General features: G+C 40.1%; 1 protein-coding gene across 3 annotated transcripts; it reads left to right on the top strand.

Annotated features, from left to right (window-relative positions):
- Nucleotides 1-140: 140 nt before the first annotated feature.
- Nucleotides 141-24,132, top strand: ankrd27 (ankyrin repeat domain 27 (VPS9 domain)). 3 transcript variants are annotated; one of them, XM_026310582.2, is made up of 28 exons: nucleotides 142-478; nucleotides 2,837-2,959; nucleotides 5,610-5,720; nucleotides 7,346-7,654; nucleotides 8,116-8,175; nucleotides 8,349-8,402; nucleotides 8,875-8,940; nucleotides 9,145-9,221; nucleotides 9,586-9,707; nucleotides 10,825-10,903; nucleotides 12,004-12,136; nucleotides 12,242-12,328; nucleotides 13,518-13,639; nucleotides 14,693-14,775; nucleotides 14,863-14,978; nucleotides 16,062-16,154; nucleotides 16,287-16,484; nucleotides 16,829-16,882; nucleotides 17,647-17,763; nucleotides 19,398-19,442; nucleotides 19,543-19,659; nucleotides 20,023-20,217; nucleotides 20,981-21,100; nucleotides 21,175-21,348; nucleotides 22,112-22,205; nucleotides 22,487-22,565; nucleotides 22,686-22,749; nucleotides 23,374-24,132. In XM_026310582.2, the coding sequence occupies exons 2-28, from the start codon at nucleotides 2,858-2,860 to the stop codon at nucleotides 23,890-23,892; spliced, it is 3,390 nt and encodes a 1,129-aa protein (XP_026166367.1). In that variant the 5' UTR covers nucleotides 142-478; nucleotides 2,837-2,857; the 3' UTR covers nucleotides 23,893-24,132. The 3 variants fall into 3 exon arrangements, with proteins under 3 accessions (XP_026166369.1, XP_026166367.1, XP_026166368.1); XM_026310583.1 differs by lacking the exon at nucleotides 142-478 and adding an exon at nucleotides 2,242-2,262; XM_026310584.1 differs by lacking the exon at nucleotides 21,175-21,348 and having other exon boundaries at nucleotides 141-478.
- Nucleotides 24,133-25,188: the final 1,056 nt, after the last annotated feature.

Genomic DNA, 25,188 nt, shown 5'->3' with positions numbered 1-25,188 from the left:
CCATGAAGAGAAATTATAAAGTTCTTATAACAGTGTCAGTGATGTGTTTGTGATGATTTAATTTGCGTTGATGTTATGGTTGTTGTTCTTCCTCTGTGGTTTATTGGCGGTTTGCAATCCAGCTGTGGTGCATTGGCGCCACCCATTGACTGGAATACGGAAAAACATTGATCTGGAGGAAATTAAACCGATTAGCTAGAGCTGTTAGATGTGCCTCTCTGGGTCATATCAAGTTAACGAATAACTAAATAGGATCTATGGAGTTTCTACATGTATAGGTTTCATTACATTAGTCCAAATTTGGAGGCAATTAAATTCAGTACACGCCTTTTGACTTTTACGTGGTTCCTCAATGAAATCTGGCAACCCGGCGATTAAGCCAAGGATCTGCCTACAACGGAGCAGCTTCTGACAGACTCTGGGTGTTTATCACCGCCATGCCGACGCCTGGGTGACCCGACAGACTCACTGGAAACAGGTAAAACATCCACCTGACCAATCAACGCTTCTGTCGAGTTTCAGGTGATTAGCTGCGCATACTACCACGTTAGCTAGCTAACAGGAAGTAGCGCTAATGCTAATGCTAGCTGTTTGTGGCTAACCAGCTAACTTGAAAACTTCCGGTCCTCGGTTGTGAGTCACGTTAAAGGCCAGAAGTATGTGCATTGGCAAACGGATAATACTGGTTATTGATTTATGAAAACATCGTAAAATCAGTTTGGGCTAAAATGTACGTCACAGCAGCCATAGCTACTCAGTACAGCTAGCTAACCAGACCCAAACGCCACTCCAGTCTTCATTTAAAAATGAGAAATTTAACGTTGAGAAACCTTTCGTCATAACCATGATTTTATATTGCAAATTGAGTACACGAGTAAAGACAATGTGTTCGTCTCAAATCGCTAATAACTATTCGATTTCGTTAAATAAAAGAAGCAACACTGACAATAGTTTCACATCTGCTTTCACTTAGCGGACCGTGATGGATGGATTAAGTAACGCACCATATTAGTTTAATAAAGCATACAGACTTCATCCTATATTAAGTGCTATTTGTTCTTGTGTCAGTAAGCAAATATTTAAGTACCATATTTACAAATGGGGTTTGGTTGAACTACCCAACTACAAAGAACAAGAGGATTCGTCCTTAAATTCTAATGACAGCATTTTTGGATCAGTATTGTAAAGCAATTGTTTATCTGTTTGACTTACATTGGGACGTTTTTGTGACACATTCTAACACTAGAGTATTTTGCAATTGTCGTTGAGTTTATTTTGAAAATGCTTCTGCAAACCTCTCTCTTGGTTTGTGTTAAAGGCCACTTGACTGTAGTTTTCAGATTAAAGTACTGCACTGTTGGTTTTGAAAGCTGTCACACCTGACTATTTGATTTATTGTCTGATAAAGCTATTTATCGGTCAGAGGATGTTGGTAGCAGTTCTGATCCTATCAGATTTCAGGAGTACTCTGAAGAGTTCTGCGGTAGGGATGATACTGGACTGGACATTTGGAAGAGTGACTGTAGTAAACAAGTTTTTTGTACATCTGTTGACTTAACACTAACAAAACTCATACCACTGTGTCTAGCTATAGCTTAAAGTTCATCCAGAGCATTGTTACCAACTATTTTCAATGGAAAGCAGCAAAAGCACACTCTTGTTTTAGTTTTTTGTCTCTCCAAATGTCTTTATTTACAACAGATACCAGGATAGCTGACATCATCTTGCTGTAGTTGGATAGCTGCTTCAATCAGGAAGAGAAGGCAGTGGTGTGCTGCAAATCAGAATTATAAAAAGTATTTACTTTTTAAAAATGTGGATATCATTTAGATTATAGAAGACAATGTGGTGTGCTGCCAAACAAAATAACATGAGTAATTGTTGGGAATTCTGGCAGATTTCATTCAATTTCACTCTTAACTACTGTTGAAAGGGTCATCAGTGACTCTCATCCTCTGACTTCTCCTCTTGTTCAACCATGAGGTCCACGTTTGTGGTTTTGACTGAAAGTTTCAAAAACTGTTGGATGGATAGTGAAGACATGTTGTTCACGTTCATGTCCAGTGTTTTGACAGTGTCATTGTGAACGTATTGTCAGCACAGCCTGAAAGAGCTGCTGCTGATTGTTTACGCCTATTTCTGTGTAAGTTATTCTAAAGTTTTTTTAATACCTAAGTCACAAAACATAATTTTCCGTCACTTGGGCTGGATCAGTCGGTCACTGACAGAGCTGCCCAGTGCTGCCAGAGTCTCATGCATTGAGTGAGTGTCATTCTCCAGCAGGGCCAACATCCTCCTGTCTCCCACAGCCTGCACTGGGTCTAGGGGACATCCCAGTACAGAGCTGGCCCTCTTGACCAGTTTGTCAAATCTTTTGCTGTCCACAATAAAATTTGTGAAAAATTGTTAAAGCTGAAAATATAGGGCTATTACACACAAAGAAATATTTTAAAATATAAAAATTTGCACTCAATTTTCAAACAGCAGTCTCCAGTTCTTCATCTGCCCACTATTTGTTTCATTAACTGCAGAAGTTTTGTGTTGTCTTTGAGCTGGTTATACAATTCGGCCTCAGGCCAGCAGCAGCTGACACATCACACGTTTCCTGTCTCAGCGACAGAAATCATGTTGGAGTTTGCTTCATGAGGTCTTCAGATGTAGTCAAATAATTAATCAACCAAAAATTGGTTTTGGGAACTGGAAGAAATCGAAGGAACCTCCACCTATTGCTCCCTTAGCATTCTGCCTCTGCATCTCTTCTCCCAAACAACACGTATTTGAAGCTCTGTTTAATCACTGAGCCTCACTGTATCCTCTTCCCTCCCCTCCTCTTCAGGATCCAGTCTTCCAGGTCCTTATGGCGGTATATGATGAGAACATTCTGAAAAATCCTTTCTACTTGGCCTTGGAGAAGCAGAGACCGGACCTCTGCAGCCGAGTGGCAGAGCTGCATGGCGTTGTGAGTTACACTTTTGACTGAGCTGAGAAAAATCTGATGTTTCCGTCTCTTTACTGCAAACTGGCATTAAGTTTTCTGGTCACTAACTTTATTTCCACTGCACTTTGTCATATTTAAATTTATTTAGTTTTGTTGATAGACCAACCTTTCCAACACATAGACATACATACTTTCTTATATTTACAGGCTTTATGTTCTGTTTTCACTCAGGTCTTTATTGCAAAAATTTTAATGCACTTAGAAGCAGGTGAATGAAAAGTGACCTGATGGAACTGAAAAAATTGTTCATTGTGTTGAAGCTTATTTACTATTCAGATCAGTCCATGAAGTGTTTAAGGAAATTATCAAGCTTTCTCTGCCTCTGACACTACAAGAAACTCTCACCATTTAATGAGAAAATATTTTTTTGTTTTACAACTGATTTGTTTCATAACATCAGTTGTTACATGGAGGATGGCTATAGGTGGAGAGAGGCTGCTGAACTGAATTCTGTCTCACTGACAACACGTGAAATCAAATGCACTGACCATGGCAGAGCATATACCTTTAAACTGGATTTCTTTTGTTGTACTATCAGAATGGGTAATGTTTTCACCACCTACAATTATTGATTTTATGAGGCTTCACTTTGATGAATGAGGAACTGTCAAGTCATTTATTGTGCCTTTTTACATTTAGGGCTTGTGTGTGGCACTTCAGTGTTTCTTTACTGGGTTTCAGTAGCCTGGCCAGCCAGGTCCACAAGAAAGAATATGGGTCAGGAGCCACTGCCTTAGGGAGTCTCTTCCTGTGGCTTCAAATGAGCCAGGCCAGTCACAGCTGTTTATATGCAATGGGGTGGGATTTATGCTCCAGTCATCCCACCAGATTTAAACAAACCTTGCACATGCGCACTGACTTGTTTCTAATGTTGCTGAATGCCAGTCCCAAGTCCGCAAATCTTTCTACAACTGGCTTTTGCTGTATACGTTCAAAAATATGCACAGAACTGGTGATAACACAGTGCATTCTCGTGTTTTTACAACAGCCATTCACTAGCCTCTCTACCGCAAACCATGTTAGATTAACGCTGGGTTTGTTTATTGGTACTGGTGTCACTGTTACTTTGCTTGCATCATATCCTTCGTTTCTCTGATTGGTTTATTCAGCGTCCATTGGCCTGCCCACAGGACTTCAATCAACCCATGTGATTCCAGACTAATTCTTTGTATAGAATAGAAAAAGTGTTAGAGTAGGGAACCTCTGAATAGCAGCAAATTACAAAAAACAAAACGAGATGAGTATCACCACCTGTTCTTGGAGGAGTTGATGTTGTTTTTCTGGCAGCCATGATTGAATGGCATTGGAAACACACACTTAAAATAATTAAATTTTGTAAAGAGAAAATACATTAATGTGAAACATGGCAGTTGTGAAAAAACAGAAATATCTGCCAGTTTCTCTTAGCAGCAAATTCTACAGCCTCTTTTATTGGTCACTTTATCTTCCTGTGCTGCAAAGAAAAACTGGTTAAACACTCTGATAGACAACTCTGATTTTCAGCCCACCAGTCTGGATGAAACTCATTACTTATTAAAATGTTTTAGATTGGGAGAAAAATGTGACTTCCTTGGACAAACCATTTCATGTGTCATTGTTGGCAGTCAGATACTTCCTCCTGTCAGCCAACACTTTTCTCTCACTGCCTTTGTCACTTTTAATGACAGATGACTTTTGTTTAATCAGGGGAACATGATGGAATTATAGGAAGATTTATTGCAGTAAGGCTGGGTTCTGTAGCAAGATTGATAAATGGGATTTCTCAGTCGGTTGAAACTGTAAGAGCTCGGAATGCAATCATGGTGAAAATTGACAACTATCAAATAGCCCAAGTGCAAAAATCATTCTGTAAACCATGTTGTAGCTTGTTATGTTCCCTGATACTTCAGCACTTGAAGATCAGATGTCCAAATGCACATCAGGACTCTTGAAACTCACATGATCAGAATGCTGTTGTCAGAAGACAGGAAAATAGATCTAACTGGATTACAGCTGCTATAATGCATTTCACCTGGTAAGCCAGATATACAAGACACAGTTTACAGTGCAGCTGTGCTTTAATGTAGTCGACGCACACAACGTGACATCACATGGTTAGCAAAAATGTGCGATATCAGACACAGCATTTGAATGGTTGTATTTTTAAAATTAGAAGTTCTTTGTTTGTGTTGATATATTATTCATCAATCCTGACCAGATGTTTATACAGCTGAGAAACTTTCACATACTTTATACAATTCTTTTAGTGAGACCAGTGATTGAATGTGTCAGTTTCCGGCAGCTGAATTGCAACAAAACTTGGGCCAAAGACAAGATCCTTAATCAGACCCTTAAAATTTCACAGAAAGACATACATTACATCAGTTATCAGCCATTTTGAGCAGATAGAACCAGTGATTCATTGCTTTGTCTCCTGGCAAAATCAATGCTTTGAGTCACTGCTGCTCAGTCATATTTCAGCAGCACAGAGTGGGTAGAAACCTTATTATTATGAGGAAATAAATTAAGAAGAAAAGAGATTGGGTTTAATTTTTAGTTAAGTTTACTGCATGTTGATTGATTTTAATACCTGTAAGTTAACTCTTACTTTTGTACTATGTTAAAACTGCAGGTCCTCGTTCCCTGTTGTGGAAGTTTGACTGTCAGCAGTTATTCAGACTCTCAGTTCGACAGCTATGTCCTTCAACCTGTGGAGGACGGATACCAGACTGTGGATGGAAAGGTTTGTCTTCTGTCTTCAGCAGCATTATCAAAAGCACTAAATCCAAAAAATATGCAGGACTTGACTTTTGGTTGTTCAGAAATGTAGTACTATGTCAGCATAGTGTGGTACATTCAGCAACACAATATACTGCAAGCAGACCATCCAAAAACCCCATTTCATGTAGAGACAGAATTTGCACCAAACAAAAATGAAAGGAAAAAAAGTGCACAAAAAAAAAAAAAATCAGCCATTTTGGTTATCTGTTATTCAAATCACCTGTTTTTAGGATGACTGTGAAATAAGCCTATTGGTCAGTCCAGGTGTTGTATGTCTCTTTTTGTCTTTCTGGCCTCTGTCCTTTGTTTCTGATCCTGTTTGTGATTTTTAATAGACAAGATCTCAAGGTGAAGCCATGAGGGAGTGTGTCTGGTCTGGTGCCACTAGAATGGCTTCTCTGCTTTTAGGAGATGATGCGGTTTTGTTGGTTTCATCAGACCATGACTTCCAGTGTGTACTACCTATGGTCATGAGCTCTGGGTCATGACCGAAAGGACAAGATCGCGGATACAAGCGGCTGAAATGAGCTTCCTCCGCAGGGTGGCCGGGCGCTCCCTTAGAGATAGGGTGAGGAGCTCGGTCACCCGGGAGGAGCTGGAGTAGAGCCGCTGCTCCTCCACATCGAGAGGAGTCAGTTGAGGTGGCTCGGGCATCTGTTTCGGATGCCTCCTGGGCGCCTCCCTGGGGAGGTGTTCCGGGCATGTCCCACCGGGAGGAGGTCCTGGGGAAGGCCCAGGACACACTGGAGGGACTGTGTCTCCTGGCTGGCCTGGGAACGCCTCAGTGTCCCCCCGGAAGAGCTGGAGGAAGTGTCCAGGGAGAAGGAAGTCTGGGTATCCCTGATTAGGCTACTGCCCCTGCGACCCGGCCCCGGATAAGCAGAAGAAGATGGATAGATGGATGGATGGACTACGGTGGTTTGCAGCTGAGTGTGAAGCGGCTGGGATGAGAGTCTGCACCTCCAAGTCTGAGGCTGTGGTTATCTGCTAAAAAAAAAAAAACAGTGGACTGCTTCCCTCAGGCTGGGAGGAGTTGCTGGCCCAAGCAAGGGAGTTTAAGCATCTCAGGGTGTTGTTCATGAATGACGGTAAAATGGTGTTGGACACTGGCACATGGAATGGTGCAGGGTCACCATAATGTAAAATGACTGTGTAACCAATTATCTCGGAATTTGTGCTCTGCATTTAACCCATTCCAAAGTGCAGACATAGCAGTGAACCCACAACCAGAGCAGTGGGCAGCCATCAGAATACACTGGAGAGATTATATGAATCTCACCTGACCTGAGACCACCATAGGGTCCCATAGAAGCAAATGGGAAATTGTGCCATAGAGAAAAACATCTGATGACTGTTGTCATCTGCTGCCACCCTGGAAAGACAGTTAATAGATGGCTGAATAGTCTTTCTGGTTTCTAGACATTCACAGTGGACCCACAACCTTTGTTACCTCTTGACTAAACTATTGTAATTTCAAATGTTTAACTGGAGAAACAAGCATGATATTTGCTAACATTCTCTTCATTTTGCTGTTAAAGTGACAATGTTAAAATACTCTGCTGTACCTGTTGGCCCTGTGTATTGCAGGAGGTTAGGATCCAGGACAGACAGGTCCTTCTGGGATCCGGTTTCCCAGGTGCAACGTCGGTCCCCATCCTGTTTGAGGAAACATTCTACAATGATCAGGAGCAGAGCTACAGCATCCTGTGTATCTCCCGGCCTGTTGAAGTAGACCCGAGCCCAACTGAGCTCAGCCCACTGCCTCCTTACTGCCTGAAGAGCCTGGAAGATGTCAGGGAATTCCTGGGCCGTCACGCTCAGAAACTGGATAAGTTTATTCACGGCTTCTGTCAGACCTTCAAAGAGCTGGAGAGGAAGGGACTCCGACACCACATAGTAGCTTTTTTTTTAAAATTCTTCTTGTTTCTTTGTCTTCAGCCTTTTTCCAACTTCAGTCCTGCTTTTTTTTTCTTCTAGCATTTTCTTCAACCTGGTTTTCTTTGTTGCTCTTCTTTCCTCCTCTCCACTTTCTGTCATTTGCCCCTTCAGTTCCTAATCCATTCTTTGTCAGTCTCTCTTTTATTACTTTGTCAAGTAAATTTAATTTTTAGCTTAACATCATAAATTTGCCTCAGATGTCTTACCTTTTCTGTGTTGTAGTGTTTTTCAAATTGATTTTCTTCTAATAATTAACTGTGTAGTTTTGGAGTTCAGAAAATGCTTAAGAAGAAATATAAAGTATATTTAAATATTTCAAATACAGATCAATTTTAAAGATTTACAGTATTTGTAACTTGGGCAATATTAAGAAATGAGTTTTATTAGAGAGCAGCACTAACACTCCTGTTCTCTGTCAGGACTCAGTGAACAGTCTCTACACTAAATGTCTTCAGTGTCTGCTGAAAGACTCTCGCCTGGTGAGTACAGACAGCTAGTTAGTCTGATACTGAGGGTTACAATAGGGGTTTGTTGGTGTGGTGCAGAAGTCGAGTGACAGGAATTTATAAAGTCTTTGTTGCAGCTGTAGTCACTCTTCTGCCTAATTATGGTGCACAGTGATGAATGTTTCTTTGCACTTGTTTCTCTACAGAAGCTTCTGGCGAAGCAGGAGCTTCAGATGTCTCTTCTCAAACAGGCAGTGGAGGTAACTTCACTCGTCACTCACCACTTCCCACAGTAAAACATGTTATTGCTTTATGGATTTGAGTTTTGTTTAGAAACCATGTTTCATAAATGCAGATCTTGAAACGGCTTTTACAAAAAAGCCCAAAATGTAGTAATCACAAGCTGACAGGTGACAAAGCATTTCCATGTCAGCACACTGAAGGTGTGTAATGCCAGAGATCATTTTTGATGCCTAATAAGATGCTGTGCTCATCAATTTACTGCTACTTGATCTGCAAGCTATTTTTTGCAGCTTCTGATAGAAGAATAATAATGTTCAGAAAATTATTTAATTGATCTAATGAGAAAGTAGTTTTAACAATGGTAGTTATCATAGTGCGTTTTGTTTCATATGACCTTATGAAGTTGCAATTATTTGCTCAAACCAGCTTTACCTAGAATTTTTTTCTCACTATTGTTGTATAGATTATGTTTTTTCTTTCATATTTCAGATATATGTTCATCATGGTATCCATGATTTAATCTTCAACTATGTGGGAATGCTTGAAGCCAGCCAGGTGGGTCTGACCACTTACAGAAAGCGGATTTTCTCTTCAGTTCACTCTTGTTTAAAACAGCAGTGTTTTTGTCAGGATTAGTTTAGTTTTTTGGGTGTTTTTTTTTTTTTTTTTTTTTGCAGCGATGTGATTGATGTTTTCCAACCCTCTGTGATTGGGACATTACAGAGCTGCTCTCATGTCTGTTCTGCTGCTTTTTAACAGGATGGTTCCTTCAACAAAACTACCAGGAGTCTGCAGGAGCTACAACAGAAAAGCCTGGGAGTCAAACCGGAGTTCAGGTCAGTGTATCATGTCACAGCTGTTGGACATCTGGTTTGTTTAGATTGGAGATCTCTGCTTTATGTTGTAATTACAAGTATTGGGCTGATGTTGGCTACTATAAAGGTCATATTCAAAAAGGTGGTGATAGATCATCAGTTCTCTGCTTTTGTTGACATCACATCATTATTGTGAGATGCTACAGTATGTTATCCAGAACACAAACAAGTTGCAAATACATGATTGACACATTATTTTTTTTTTCACATACTTTTGATTTTTGCTTCAAAGGTGTACTTTGTAATCTGTCAAAATATATCACATAATCAAAGGACTGATCTATATTTTTGACCTGTAACCTGTGCTGTTGTTTTGTTTCTGCAGTATAAACTTGTCTCGGGCCAAGCGAGAGCTGAGTCAGCTCAACAAGCAGACCTCCCCTCTCCTCAAACTGCTCTGTCTGCGTAAAGTCGCTCTGACTGCTACTCAGAACCCCAGACACACCAGTATGTACTATGTGTATGTTACCTGCCTGTTAATTACCTGTTAAATTCCATGTTCATTAGTTTTCTAACCCACTTTAATGACCCCAGTTATATTTCACAGGTAAATGTGTTGAAGTTGATTTTAATGGCTGAACTGAGTGGATTTAAAGACTGGAGCTTAAATTCCACTTCATCACTAACCAAACAAATAACACTGCTTGTTGATGTATTTAAGAATAACGAATACTTCTCTGTTTTCAGTCTTGTGTTCAGTCTTTTGAAAGTGATGTCAGCTGCATGTGTGCAGATATTTGAGTCCTGTGCATGCCGACATATAAATAAAGAGGGTTTACAGATGCAAAAAGTCAGTCTTTTGACCAAAATGTTAAATTTCTCACCTTTTCACCACTACTTTTTTGCATTTTTTGAACCTCTTTGCTTTTTTCCTATAAATGTAACTATGTTTAGGACTCATGGGAATTAGGGAAATGATAGCACAGAGGGCAGGTCATCTTTTTCAGCTTCTTATGGTTTCAATAGTGGATGTGGAAGGATGTGAAATGTGCAGTGAGCCAATATTCTGAAGCCGTGGTGGAAGCTACCACAGATAGGAAGTCACTGAAATAACAGTACATTGTCCAGATGTCTCATATAGCATGTTTCCATCCATCCATTTTCTTCCACTTATCTGTGGCTGGGTCGTGAAGGCAGCAGTCTAAGCAAAGATGCCCAGACCTCTCTCTCCCCAGGCGTCTCCACTACCTCTTCTGGGGGAATGCCATGGTGTTGCCAGGCCAGCCAAGAGATAGAATCCCTCCAGTGTGTCCTGGGTCTTCCCTAGGGTCTCCGCTCAGTGGCACAAGCCCAGAACACTTCCCCAGGGAGGCGTCTGGGAAGCATCCGAGACAGATGCCCGAAGCGCATAAACTGGCTTCTCTCAATGTGGAGTAGCAGTGGCTCTACCTTGAGCTCCTCAGCCTATCTCTAAGGGAGTGGTCAGCCACCCTGTGGAGAAAAATAATTCCAGCTGCTTGTATCCAAGATTTGATACTTTCGGTCACGATCCAGAGCTCATGACGATAGGTGAATTTTTATTTTGTTTTTTGTGTTTTACCTGAATATATGTCTTCCTCTGCAGCCAGCATAGAGACAGTATGTGCAGACGACCTGCTCTCTGTGATCCTTTATCTGCTGGTGAAGACAGAAATCCCCAACTGGTGAGTTGTGAGAGGAACTCACCTTTGGCACATTGTTTTTTGGAGGAAATACAGAGGCTGCATGTAATTTATTAAATATCTTGAAAGAAAAAAAACAAAAATCTAAAAAGTTCTGTTGTGGCAAAAACTGTTGGATGAGCAATAAAGATTGACAGACAGATTGTCTTCTTCTGAATATATTTCTTGCGAGAAAGGAGCAAACCAGAATAGAACACAATTGATCAAAGTCGTTCCCCAGTTGTTCCTCAGTTGCTCAGCTCCTATTAGGCTGAGGCCCCTACTTATACAGACATGCAAAGTAAATGCAAATAATCATTTACATAATCAGATAATTAAGTCTGTACTTCCCTATTGTTTTACAAAGTGATTCCCTAATAAGGCTGTATTCTAAAACTCTATATTCTCATTGGAACACTGTGTCCCTTAGTGTCAGACTATACTAGGTCAGGAAGAACATAAACATCAGATATGATTATGAAAAACACATGAGCCTTGGTGAACTCTATGAATCAACCTGTAAATGAAAACCTTGAAACCTGAAAAACCAAGAATACAGTAAGAAACAATAACAATCATAATCAGTAAGAATAATCAATCATTGAAACTCATTTTTCCATTTCAAGGTCACTGAAAACGTGTGATAATGTCGCCATACATTTATCACCTGTCGTGAAGACACCATGAAAGTGTGTCCAATTAACTATATTATATGTTTGTGTGGCACTTTCATTAAAACGGATCCAAAGACACAAAACACAAAGATTGCGACAGATCCCTAACAAATGATTTAGCATGTTGACCAAACAAAATAAGGCTTATTGTAATAAATAGGATCAGTATTTTTTGTTGAATAGGTAAATATATGCAGAGCAATATGAAATAAAAGTGCATAGTAGAAATTTCATTTTGGAGGAAGAATGAGACAAAAGTGGAAAGTGGTGCAGAATAAAGAGTAAATTATTATAAAGACAAAACAAATTCCATGGTTCTTAGTTTCAGAAAAAAGACTTGAGCATATAGTTAATCTGTTAAAAAATTGGTCAATATGTGTCAGTGCCTACAAGTCATAGTGGACAGACTTACTTTTTGTTTGTCTTCAGGATGGCCAACCTGAGTTATATCAGGAACTTCTGCTTCAGCCACTCGAGTAAAGATGAACTCAGCTATTGTCTGAGCACCTTCGAGGCTGCAGTGGAGTACATCAGCCTGGGGAAACTGCAGGAGACACATTCTGTGAGAGACACACATCCACACATACAAATAGAACTTTTACTGTGTAATCATCAGCATTTGTTGGTCATGAAGATTTTTCATGTTTTGTTGTTTCTGTCTTGTCAGGGCTCAGGTGAGCTGAATGACAAGACATTGTTCAAAGAGAGGATGTTGTCTCAGAGCGCCGCCACGCCCATTCACTGTCTGTTTGAGGTGACTTGCACAAAACTGGGCCGCTGCTCTGCACAGCACTGTGGCTGCTTTACAAAGCCACATGTTCTGAGTTGAAAACAGATGCCAAATAGAAACATTAGGGCTGAATGTTGAGATTGATAAAGATGTGTCACAAACCACTTGACCCTGCAATGATGGCCAGACCCTAACCCTGGCCAGATACTCGCTCCAGCAAACTTCAAATTCTGTGTAACTCAGTTGGTGCCACCTGCACTCAGCATATTAAAATGCTTGTGGCATTGTCAAGTGATAAAACTGTCATCAGACAAAATGCTAACTGCTAATACTACTGTTTGTGTTGGTGTGTTACATTAGCATTAGCAACTTGTGGAATTGTCTTGTAAGCAAATCAGTGTTTTGCTGTACATCCTGTCTCATTTCTGTCACCTATAGATCAGAATATCGTGTGTTGTTTTTCTTGGACCTGTTTGTCCGTACGTGAATCCTTATATGTACAAGACGCAACAGAGACCCAATCATAGAACTCCATATGACTGCCAGAGGCATTACCCTGTAGCATGGTTGCAGTAAAGCTATAGAACAATATTGGCCAACAAAGTGTTTTGTTTAATGGTGATTAATCTGTTGTTTAATTGTTGATTAAACCATTAACCATTTTTCTCTGTAACTAAAATAGGAGAAATGACCATTACATTTTCCAAGAGCCTAAGGAAATGTCACTGCATTATATATACATACATTATACATATAATATATTCACATTACACTACATCTTCTGAATTTCCCCCATGGGGGATGAATAAAGTATCTATCTATCTAGTGTTCAGTGTGACAGTCCCAAGCCAAAAGTTCAGTTCAGTATAGTTCAAAACAAGAAAAGGACAACAAAATCTAAAATTGTACTTATTTTTGCTTGATTAGTCGAGAATTAAAAAAAAAAAAAAGTAATTCTAAAGTAAATATAAATAAGTTGCTGCAGCTCTGGTTGTAGTGCATTGTCCGAAATGTAAGGTAGGATTACATATGTTTAGAATGTTCTGTGCAGAAGCACTGGCCTCTGCGATGAATGAAGACATGTTTTTGGGATGTTTCATAGCGTCTTCAAGATCAAATTCCATTGTCTTACAAGTAATTGAGGGTTAAGTCATAATTTGCAGTATATAGTAACTGATTTGCATTAATTTCCTCCATGTGGTGTGTGTTGCAGCACATAGCGAATGGAAACGAGGCAGAGATTAAACGTCTGCTGAGTGAAGGAAAAAGTGACGAGGATGTCAGAATGTGTCACCCCCTGTGCTCCTGTGACCTCTGTGACATCCAGCTTTCTGGGTCAGTATCCCCACACACATATTTGTCTTTTTGTTTAAATAATTTAGACCATAGCCCCTAAGAATTACAACTAAGTGCCTACCCCTGAACCCTAACCCTGCTCCAGGTTTGAGGCTGTTGAAATAATAAGAACTGTGCCAGATGTTGTTACATGCATGCCAGGTTTATTTATATAGTATATTTCAAATACAGTGGCAGTCCTTAGTGCAGAAATGTTGTTAGTGTGCCAGACTGAAACTGAAGGTGACCCTCACAAATAAGCAGTACATGGCCTCATTACTAAACCTGTTTTCAGAAACTTTTTTCCAGACATTTGGTATTCATATTTATCAAGCTTATTTCATTTCATCTCTATTTTCTGTTGTGTCTGTGAATCATGGACAAAACGCTCTTTGCTCTTTCATTTCACACTTAGTGTGAAAGCACACAAACTATTCCTTGGGAATGTTTTGTCTCCCCTGTGGATATAGCACTTGTACTATTAATAATGCATTAATAGTGTAATTATTGAGTTCTGTGACATCACTTCACGTTTGGGTGAAAATACTGTTTTTAAACTACAATTATGTTTTAATTTGTGAGGATTAAAATTTTTACATTGACCTTCAATCCAATCCAACTGCCACAGAATTAAACTTTGCTCAACAAGTTTGCAGTTCAATTCACAGCTGAGGTCATACTCATAAGATTTGTTTTTACTCTTGGTCTGACCGTTGTCTCATAAAACCATTAGTGTGTCATGTGTTCAATCATGTTTTTCAAAGTACACCTTTATTAATTTTGTCTGTGCACCATCTAATCTCCAAGTTTTATTCAATCTGAAGTAATACTGGACTGCGTTGCCCCTCTGAAAATCAGAACCTAGGAGACCAGTTATTTACTAAAGATAAATATCTGATCTCTTGTGATCTCTTCTACATTTTGATATTTCCCTGAACACTCACAGTATCTTAGGTAACCTTTCAGTTATGTACCTTTAGAGTTTCAGTTGTGATGCTCTTTCTCCTGCCCAGCCATTATTTTTGCAGACTGATTTTTGATTTTCTGTTGAAGGCGGATGAATGACCCGTTCATTGTCACACCATTCTCCAGAGATGACCGAGGTTACACTCCCCTGCACGCTGCTGCCATCTGTGGTAAGAAGGATAAAACATGAGTTTCTTTAAGGATGCTAATCCACATTTACACATAAATTGATAAACCATCCTATGTTTATGTGTCAGGGCAGGCCCAGCTGATCGACATCCTGGTTTGTAAAGGAGCTCCAGTTAATGCCACAGACTACCATGCCCTCACACCGCTGCACCTGGCCTGCCAACGGGGATACCAGGGAGTCACAGTGAGCTCACACAGTCCTACAGTGCAGAGTTAGAGTGGTATACATGATATAAAAAGATTTGACAAGATACAAATGAAGCAGACCATTAATGCACTATTAACTATTAAATTATCAGATTAAACGGGGAAATAAAAATGACAGCGAAGTCATAGTGCAGTGAAAATGAATAATCCCCAATTTCATTTCTGAATTCTTTAGTGTATCTAGAAGAGCTGTTTGAAATAGCGTACTGAAAATAATACTCACTTTGCACATGAAAAGAATGAAAACAAAAAAAAAATCTGGGGTGACCTCTGGAGCGTCTTCAGGACACATTAGTTGCTTTAGCATAGCACACCTGAGCCAGTTTGCAATACGGTTAATAGAAGTTTCAGGTTTTGACAAAGAAGAAAGTGTTATGAAAAAGAGAATATGTCTGGTTCTGCTACATGATTTTAGATATATAAAGGCATGAAGGCCTATAAGTTACTTAAGATAACTGATGGAAAATGATGGCAATAATACCACATGATTACAATCAGCTTTTCTGACCAAGTATGTTGGACACATATGGAGTGACAGCAGCTCCCAGTATGCTTCGTAGACAGCAGAAAATACACTGACCATACTGACCATTTACCTTACATCTGTCTGTCTGACCTTACATAGAAAAGTCTTAGATCTTTGAGTTCAGCTCATGAAAAATGCGGGCAAAACAAAAGTCAGTGTATATAGATTCTGGATGCTAGTCCAAATAAAGTCAAACAGTAAACTCAGAAAAACTAAGAAACAACTTTGGATTAAACACAGATAAACACTGGGTTTCTTATACAGTCAAGTATAAGAAATGAATACTGGGTTTGGGTTAGCATGAGAAGGGCATTAACATAGAACAGTCTGAAACAAAGCAGATCTGTCACATTTGAGAAGGAATTCAGGGAGGGATCTCCTCGTTTCTCTGGAAATTACAGTCAGGTATTAATTATGGTTTTTGAATTCCTCAAAATAAGCTTTAGTCTCTTTGATGTCATTCTCCCGGCTTGACTTGTGTACACTATATATCTTACATATTAGTTAATAATTAATGCACTTTCTGTCCTCCAGCTGCTGCTGCTACATTACAAGGCGAACACTGATGCTCAGGACAACAACGGCAACACGCCGCTGCACCTCGCCTGCATGTATGGACATGAGGACGTAAGTGAAACACTACCAATCCTTTTTTAGTTACCACTTGTACTACATACTGAAAATGTCTCTTCAAATGAAAACAAGATGGGTGTCCAGGAAACAAGATGTCTGTCTGACAGAGGTCATGTTGTGTGTCAGTGTGTCAAGGCCCTGGTGTACTACGACCTCCAGACTTGTTGCCTGGACCTGCAGAACGAAAAAGGTGAAACGGCGTTGCATATGGCAGCCCGCTGGGGCTACGAAGGAATCATCCAGGTCTTACTTGAGAATGGAGCGAGTACCGACATCCCCAACAAGAATAAAGAATCACCACTGCAATGTGCACTCAACTCGAAGGTCAGCTACACAGAATTTTAGCTCATGGAAACAGCTCATCTTGACTTCAACAAAAACTAATCATTTAAACAATTCTTATTCTCTGTGCTGAAGGTAAGCTTTGTCACAATTTTACTAAGCTTGGCTTACATGTATTTCCATATTCATCAGTTCGGATTTGACTGGACATACACCTGTACTTTGTATTAGAGTTATAATCCAAAACCAAGTGAAGTTAATGGAACTGATTTCAGATCAGTTATAATATGTCATTAGAGATGCTGAAACATCTTCCTCAAGAAATGTTGCCACTTACATTTCAGGTGTATTGTTTAGCTGTGTATGTGTGCTTTCTTTTCCTGTAGATCCTCATGTTGTTGCAGTCGACTCAGAATGGCCGACAGGGCAGCGAAGTTGATGTAAGTCTGATCTACTCTCATTTCTCTTTCAAGCAACCAATAACCTTGAAGCAGCTGACACCTAATCCAGACCTGATAAGCAACAAAAAATCATGACCAGGACTTGGCATTAACCTTTTTGCTCACCGGTCAGCACCAGTCAGTACACTTCAGCTGTTACTTGAAACTACTAGAACCGACCATCAATCCACATACAAGCACATAATTACATATAGGTGGCCAAAATAAGAAACGAAAGCATCTCATGCACCATTGTGAATACATAAATACTCTGTACATGCACTGTTGATGTTACAGTCATTAGTGACAGCAGGTAAAATCAGACTGCTGTCTGTGTCTGTTCGTGATACCCTCCCTCCTGGTTCTTGATCAGAGTACTAAAGGTATAGAAAATGGAAAACCCCATACTTTAAGAACTTTGGGGGTTGTATGGTGTAAAGACTGGGTGGGGGCACTCAGACACAAAAGCAACCTCCTCACAGGACCACAAAAAAATGATAATCATCACCCAACCTAATACATTACCCAAACCAGGGGGTGGATACGTGTGCAGGCTGGGCATGGTGATCCCTGCAGAGCACCAGGGATGCAGCACTTAAGAAAAGTGTCCTCCAAACAACAAACAGGGATTCCCCTGACAGGTGGCAACGGGTGACCGTATTAATATTGGTAGTTTTTGCATATGTAGGACTCATGCAAAAACCTGTTTGCATATAGTTCCCTGTTTTGCACCTATAGTCATTGCTATTTCCTTATCCTCTCAGTATCTTCGTCGTTCCCTTCTGGTCTCAGACTGCAACAGCTGCCACTCGTCCATCTCCAGTACCTCTTCTCTGGACTCTGAGGCCAAACCAGAGGGAGAACGGATCCGTCACAGAGAGGTAACTGACAGCAAAACACACAGACTGCAACATCCCAGTAGTCAATTTTTATTAGGCCTGAAATCGAACAAAACATAAAACTTTCAAACTTATCAAAGCAAGGACAAGACTGTTTATTTAGCCTTTATCGACATGGAGTAAAATCTAACTCAGTAAGAACAACAATGCAAGCAGTGCAGTAAACCAATAAATGCATGTGTACTTTTCGTTCACTAAACGAACAAAATGAAAAAAAGCCCAACTTTGTTCTATTTCTTCTTCTTTTGTTTTGGTTGTCAACCGGGTGCATTACTGCTCCCTCTGTTGGCGTGTGAACCACAGCTATGAGTCTGTTGTCCCTTTTGCTGTGTCGTTTAGGTTTGCACTGCAAACGAACCGCCACAGGGCTCGAATGGAAGCAGGCCGAGACCAGCCCGTCTTGGCAATGTCGGCCCACTTGTTTTTAGTCCGCATCCGAAAGCAATTGCTTTGTTCACATATGCTAAAATTAATTAATCTTTGGTGTTAAACGCTTCCTGTTTCAGAACAACTGCTCAGGTGTGAATACACTTTTGGTGTGTTTTTCCTATTGTATTGTTAAATGTGATTTTAAAGAGTTGGTTGTTTCTAGACTGCTATAGGCCTAGACTGCCCGAGGACCATCGGTGCACTGAGCTCCCCTACCCAACCCCCCTCGCCCTTCCCTTCCCTTCTCTTCCCTTCCCTTCCCCTCTCTTCCTCTCCTCCCACTTCACATGTATATTCCACCATTGAATGTCACTAACCTTGTGCTCTCTCTCTCCCCTAGTTTGTGCTCTCTCCCTCTCTCTCTCTCTCTCTCTCTCTCTCTCTCTCTCTCTCTGTACCTTCTGCAGGTGACCCTGGTCCTGGTGCTGTATATCGCTGATGTGCAGTTACTGGCCCCACCAACCTGCAGTGTCTATTTGTTGTTTATTGTTGCTGTTCTTTTCTCTCTCCTCTATCCACTCACCCCAACCGGTCAAGGCAGATGGCCGCCCAAACTGAGCCCGGTTCTGCTGGAGGTTGTTTCTTCCATTAAAGGGAGTTTTTCCTCTCCACTGACGCCAAGTGCTGCTCATAAGGGATTTGTTGGGTTTTTAGTTTTAGTTTTTGTAAAGTGCCTTGAGATGATTTGTATTGTGATTTGGCGCTATACAAATAAAATTGAATTGAAATTGCATTGTTCTTGTTTTGGGGTGGACCGGCGCTTGACTGATGAGCCCCTTTTTTGGGAGCTGGTAGAGATTCAGATACAAATAAAGATTAATTCTAGACTGATAAAAGGTTTTACTGTTACCTTGATGAGCACCTAATGGAAAGTGTAGTATTTTATATTATAGATGTCTTCTTATTTAACAGCTGCTTTTTTTCAGATTTTTCTACAGCTTATATATTTATGTGCTGGTAACAACTAAAAGGGATCCCAACTAAATATACAAATTAACAATAGTTTCCTCTAGTAGTCATAATAACTAAAGTACTACAAATGTAGTTGGTGTATAAATAGTTTTGTTGATGTCCTTGAGAGGTCCACTACCGTTCTCCTGCGGTTTTATATAAAGTGGAAGCAGTTTGTCAAAGTGCTGTGGAAGAAGCTGTAGCTGCATTTTCATTTTGACCTGTGCGTTTGACAGGTGGAGAAGCTGCTGCGTGCTGTTGCAGATGGTGATGTGGAGATGGTGAGATCAAAGTTACATCACTTTTTTTCTGACTGAGTATTGTGTTGTGTAGATGCAGATTTGTTAGCACTGTTGTCACTTCTGTGTGTTTATGTTTCAGGTGCGATACCTGTTAGAGTGGGCAGATGAAGAAGAGGAAGATAAAGGAGAAAATCAGTCTGAGGCTTTGCTCTGCCACCCGCTGTGCCAGTGTCCCAACTGTGCTCCAGCTCAAAAGGTCTGTAAGAAACACATCAGTGAATCATAAATATCAGCAATTTATAAGCAACAACTAATATTAATAAAGTTAAATCTACTAAATCTATTGCAAGATCAATTGGTTCTTAGGAGAAACAATTCCGGAGAAAATGAAGTATAGAAATTACTAGAATAATAGAAGCTTTTTAGGAAACCGACAGTGAACAAATATGGTGCATTAATAAAAGCTTCAGGTGTCTTTTACTGTCAGTGTGGTGTGTTTAGTGACCAAATTGATATGAAACATGACTGTAATCATTGTATTTTGGCTAAGCTTAGTCTAAATGCCCTCACATTACGAAACACATCGTATCTGATCCTCTGTCCTCTGCGCATCCTGTAGCTGTCCGTCCTGCAGGCTGGAGCTCTCGGAGTTAACAGTTGTAATGTTGATGGTTATACACCGCTCCATGTTGCCTCCCTGCATGGCCACTCGACATTGGCCGCTCTGCTGATCCGCCACGGAGCTAATGTCAACGCCCGCACCAACCAGAGCGCTACACCGCTTCACCTGGCCAGCCAGAACAGCCACATCCAGGTAGCAGTCAGACACGAGCAAGCTGAGAGGGCAGTGGTTAAAATTAGGATGATTCAACATATACAGTTCATGAGAACTGAGCTCATGCTTAGTCACATCATATGTTATTCAACAGTTATTCATCTTTTTCTTTTTGTTTTTTAATGTGTGTTTTGATCTTTAGTACTTTTTTACTTTCATCTCTTGGCACCATATAGTGGATAAACATTTTTAGTTCAGAAACATAAAAATGGGGAAAATAATAAATATAAGTAAACATTGGTTATTTAGGGGTTTGATTTGTGTTTATTGGATGATGAAATAATTCAGAAGTGTGTTCATTTTGCATAGTAAGCTATAAGCGAGGAGAGAATATGAAGATCAACACTCCACAGTGAAATGCACCAGTAGTTGGATATAAGCCCAGTATTCATGTCGAGTGATGTTTTGACTAGAGCCCGACCGATATATCGTTTTGATGATTTTTATCGGCCGATATGAGCCTATCGCAGATATATTGGTATTGGCGAATATGCCGCACATATTAACATTTTTTAATGTTCATTTAAAATGCGTTTATGTATATATGTACATATATATACATGCAGACTCCACTCAGAAAGGCCCCGGGTCCACCAGGGTTCTGACCCACTACAGTGCGACACCACTGCCCTACCGTGCTGGCAATCATTGTTTCTCAGCTGTGAAATTTTTTTTTTTATTTGTCATCCTTCCCATAATGAAGTGATTTCTGAGTGTGTGATTGTTTTCTTGGTGTGTTTAGGTGCTGAGGTTTCTGCTCGAGTGTAATGCCAAAATGAATAAGAAAGATCACTATGGGAATACACCTCTGATACATGCCTGTCTCCGTGGAAATCTGGAGACAGCCACCATCCTCATACAGGTAAACATGTAAGCACGCAGAAAGTTTGTATGTGCCATTGCATCATGTCTAGTCTCTCAATAATGTGTATGCAGAGTAACGCATTGGTGAACGTAGCGAACCTTCAAGGGAACACCGCCCTCCATGAGGCGGTGCGGGGGGGACACCAGGCAGTAGTGGAGCTGTTGTTGAGGGGTGGAGCCTCGCCTGGGACCAGAAACAAAAGACATAGGACGCCACTGGACTGTGCTTACGAACTGGGAGGCAAGGTAGTACGACAAAGTGCAAGGACAGCAGATGCTGGCACATGCTAGGATCTGAGCTCAGTCAATAGCTACATGTATTATGATGTTGTATTTGAAGGTAACCTCTGTCACATATTGTTGTTCAGTGACACATAAAGACAAACACAGTACAGTACGTGTGACAGTATTGCCGCTAATAATGATTGCAACAACATTTATGTAGTCACATTGTGCTCTAGATTTTAGGTTAAATTGATCAAAATTCCTATTTAGTCTTCAGTTGACTCATAAATAATATGGACAACGGAAAAATACGTTTGTAGAATGTATTGCATATTTGTTATAATCCAAAAACCATAATATCTCCATCTAGAAGCAGTGGCTTTGGCAACTATTACAAATATGGACAGGTCTGTACAAGCTTTGCCCTGGGTTATCTAGGGTAGATTGATGGGTACAAAAGGCAGTTCTAGCCATTTTAAATTAAAATTCACAAAACAGTAAAATATGAAAAAAATCTAGGGGGCAGAACACTGTTTCGAAGACAGTGTATGTATCAGCTGAACCTGCAATATCATTTTAATTTCTAAATGTCCTTTTAGTGACAAGTTAATCAGGACCTCTTCACACATAAGAAATGCAGTTAGTCTATATTAAAGACTACTTTGTTATTCATTTTAACAATTATCAATTTATGTTCTAGAGAAGAACAGAACAAATGATTGACACTGTTGAAAATCTGAAGAACAATTTGAGCAATAACGAATCATTCTGTTTGTTTCCTCAGAACACTGAGATCCTGAGAGCTCTGCAGAAAGCGTCTGGACTGTCCCCTGATGCTGAACCAATCAAACTCCTCTCTGTGCCAAAAGGAGCTCTGGGTGACTAATATCTCAATTTCTCCTTTTCCTAAATGACAGAAACTCTGTCATGTTTATATTCTGCTTGTAATTGAAGCTCTCATTTATTTCAAGTAAACAAAAGGAACAAAACCCATTCACACTGAATTTTCACATTTTCTGTTTTCACACTAAATACATGTCAAGTGTTTTGTCTCAGTGAAACAGTAAAACTTCTGCAGTGAAAAGCAAATCATGCTAGAAATCCAGTAATCTTCCATCAGTCATTATTCTGAACTGAATCTCACTTACTGTTGTTTTAGCTCATTCATTTGTGCAGCGTCTGAGGTTGCAAGATCATGCCAACAGCAGGAGACAGAAGTTGGCTCAGTCCATCAACAGGTAGTTGATTAGCAAGTTTCACTGTCAGATGAACAGCTAATCAAAATGACAAATATTTGTAAGAATTTTTTCATATCTACACCTGTTATATATTTATTTTTTTTATGTGCTACGATTCAGGTTTCAGCCTATGAGGAAAGGTGCCAATGGCCCTCTTCCTAGGTGTTCACCAACCCTGAATCAGGTATACTGCACATTCCAAAAACCCCTGATCTTTGAGGACCCTGCTGTCAGAATGGTTGCAGTGCATGTGTGTGGTAGCCACAAAATCCACCGTTTGAGTTTGTTGTCATAGTCCCCTTCCCATAATTTTAATGGTTCATCCACTGTTTTAGAACAAGCAAATTCTTGGTGTAAACACACATTATTGCCCAACAGTGATTGAGTGAGAGACATTTTTAAAACCTTGGTATAATATTAACTTTTAATTGTCCCACAACAGGGAAATTCGCGTGTGCATCGTTCTCCAGCTTGGCTGACATTGTCGTATCATCCTTACTACTTGCTATCTTTGCTAACAATAACTGTGGTCGTTTTTAGTGTTGCTGAACATATGTATGTGCTGGACTGGGCTGAATGAGTTGCATATTTTTGGAATAAGTTCCAAAGATGTGGACTGAAGACTGACTATTTTTTTTGTAGGTATGCTATAGTGTAAGACCAGAGGGGGGTATATTCTGCATACCTGTGTATACATAATACATTGTCTGTGAGGAAAAACACAGGGAGCTGCTAGTGGGACTTATTAACAACCCTATAATCCAATTCTATGTCAGTATTAAGACATGACCATGATTTGTCATTGCAGATGAATCCAGACAGAAGACAGCTGAGGCGAGGGGAGACAGTGGAGGTCAGTAACCCCTCAGGAGACCTTGAAACCAGGCCTCGGCTGAAAGGGCGTCCCTTGGGTCGCAGTCACACCCTGGACTCTGGAGAACACCTACCTGAGCAGCTGACGTCTACACAAACTCTAAACATCTCCAGTTCTGAATGCAGTTCAAAAGAGAGCAGTCAGACAGATGACCCCCACACTCCCAAAACAAGTGTTGACACTTTGTCAGTAGATGTTCAGATGTCCAGATATACAGATAATACACAGCCTGAAATCAATGAAACACACTCCATTGATGCGTATAACTTTCCAGGCAGTGAGACTGTACCATCTCCGACATTAAATGCATTGGTAGACACTGACAATTCATTTGATGTCATTTTCACACACACCACAACTAGTCACTCTGTTTCACAGACAGCTGATAAGTCTGACAACAGCCAACATCTCTGGTCACTAAACGGAGCATCAGAGGAGTCTCCTGATGACTAAACTCATATGAAGGCCCCTTCATGAGTCCCCTCGGTTAGAAAGCAACGACAGAAACTCCAATCCCATCCAGACCGATGGAGGCGATCAGAAAGACATCAACCAATTACTAGGAAAAAAGTGCATTTGAATTAGTGAGGCAGCAGGTAAAATGAAGACCTTGGTGGGAGCTAACTCAGAAATTATGTAGCTTCAGACGTGATAGAACCAGTTGAGAAAAGCTCCCATTTAAGGAATGGCACAGTGTAAGGCAAAACAAAATTTTTGGCAATAGGAAAAAGCATTATTTGAGAACAGTTGCAACATTAGCTCTGCACTTGGCTGCCTGACACTGTAGCTGGGTGTCCTGTTTTAAAATACACAGTGAAGTCTAATGGGCTTCAAATAGTTGCTGGTAGGACCCTTAAACTCCACTTTCCACAATTTTTACTTTACAGAAACAATGCAGACATGAGTAATTTAAGAGGTTAAGAAGTCAGTTCACCCTTAATGTTTTTATTTGTTTAGTCTTAAGGATGTGTCAGATTTTTGCCACCACTTGAATACCATGGAGATTCTCAGAATTTAGTTTGTGATGTTCACAGATTTAAAAAGGTAAAGCTTTGAAAAGTTCAACTTCTCTGTGTAGGATTATGCCCCTTACTGGGCATTAGAGCCAAAAACAGCACTGTATTAAATACTACTAGCTGTGTGGGTATGTTTGACTGGTGGAACAGTCATTGATAAAGTTTAGTGAAAGTGATACATCAATGGATTTGAAGGCTTATCAGACAACACAGCAGTGCAAAGCTTGATATGGCAGGTTATTACAATTCAGAAAACCCAGCAACAATTATTTTACTCCTTGTATCCACAACAGGGATGTAAACAGGTGAATTACACTGTTTAGGGTTTTTGCACTTGTACGCATTTGATTGCTGTTATATTGTGCTGACTTACAAGTTGAGCCATTAACTAATATCAAATACTATCGTTAATCTTTCTCAATGGGACTATTTCTTTGGGAGAAAGTATTTAGAAAACAGTGTTTAGAGAGATCTGGATAATCTGAGTAGCCAGAACACTTTCTGAAAATATATTTTAGAAGAGATGTTTTTTTTAGATGCCATGTTTCATTGCTGTGGGCACCATGGCCTAAATTCTATTTCCTCTTTTGTTTAATGCTCTGTAATTTGGATGAACACACCTTTTAAAGTCATAATGAGATTTAAATATAATTTTCTATGTGACACACCTTTTGAAAGTTCCCTTTGTGACAACTGTTGAGCTTAAAACTAACATCTGTTTGATCAAAGAGGC

This window comes from Mastacembelus armatus, chromosome 6 (assembly GCF_900324485.2).
Source record: "Mastacembelus armatus chromosome 6, fMasArm1.2, whole genome shotgun sequence".
NCBI classification, from domain to species: domain Eukaryota; kingdom Metazoa; phylum Chordata; class Actinopteri; order Synbranchiformes; family Mastacembelidae; genus Mastacembelus; species Mastacembelus armatus.
This window is presented reverse-complemented; position numbering and strand designations above follow the sequence as displayed.

Excerpts from the sequence above, each read along its gene's own strand:
- ankrd27 (XM_026310582.2), top strand. The coding sequence starts at position 2,858 with ATGGCGGTATATGATGAGAACATTCTGAAAAATCCTTTCTACTTGGCC. Across the intron at positions 13,640-14,692 it reads TGTGACATCCAGCTTTCTGG|GCGGATGAATGACCCGTTCA; the intron begins GTCAGTATCCCC and ends TTTCTGTTGAAG. Across the intron at positions 19,443-19,542 it reads CAGATGGTGATGTGGAGATG|GTGCGATACCTGTTAGAGTG; the intron begins GTGAGATCAAAG and ends TTTATGTTTCAG.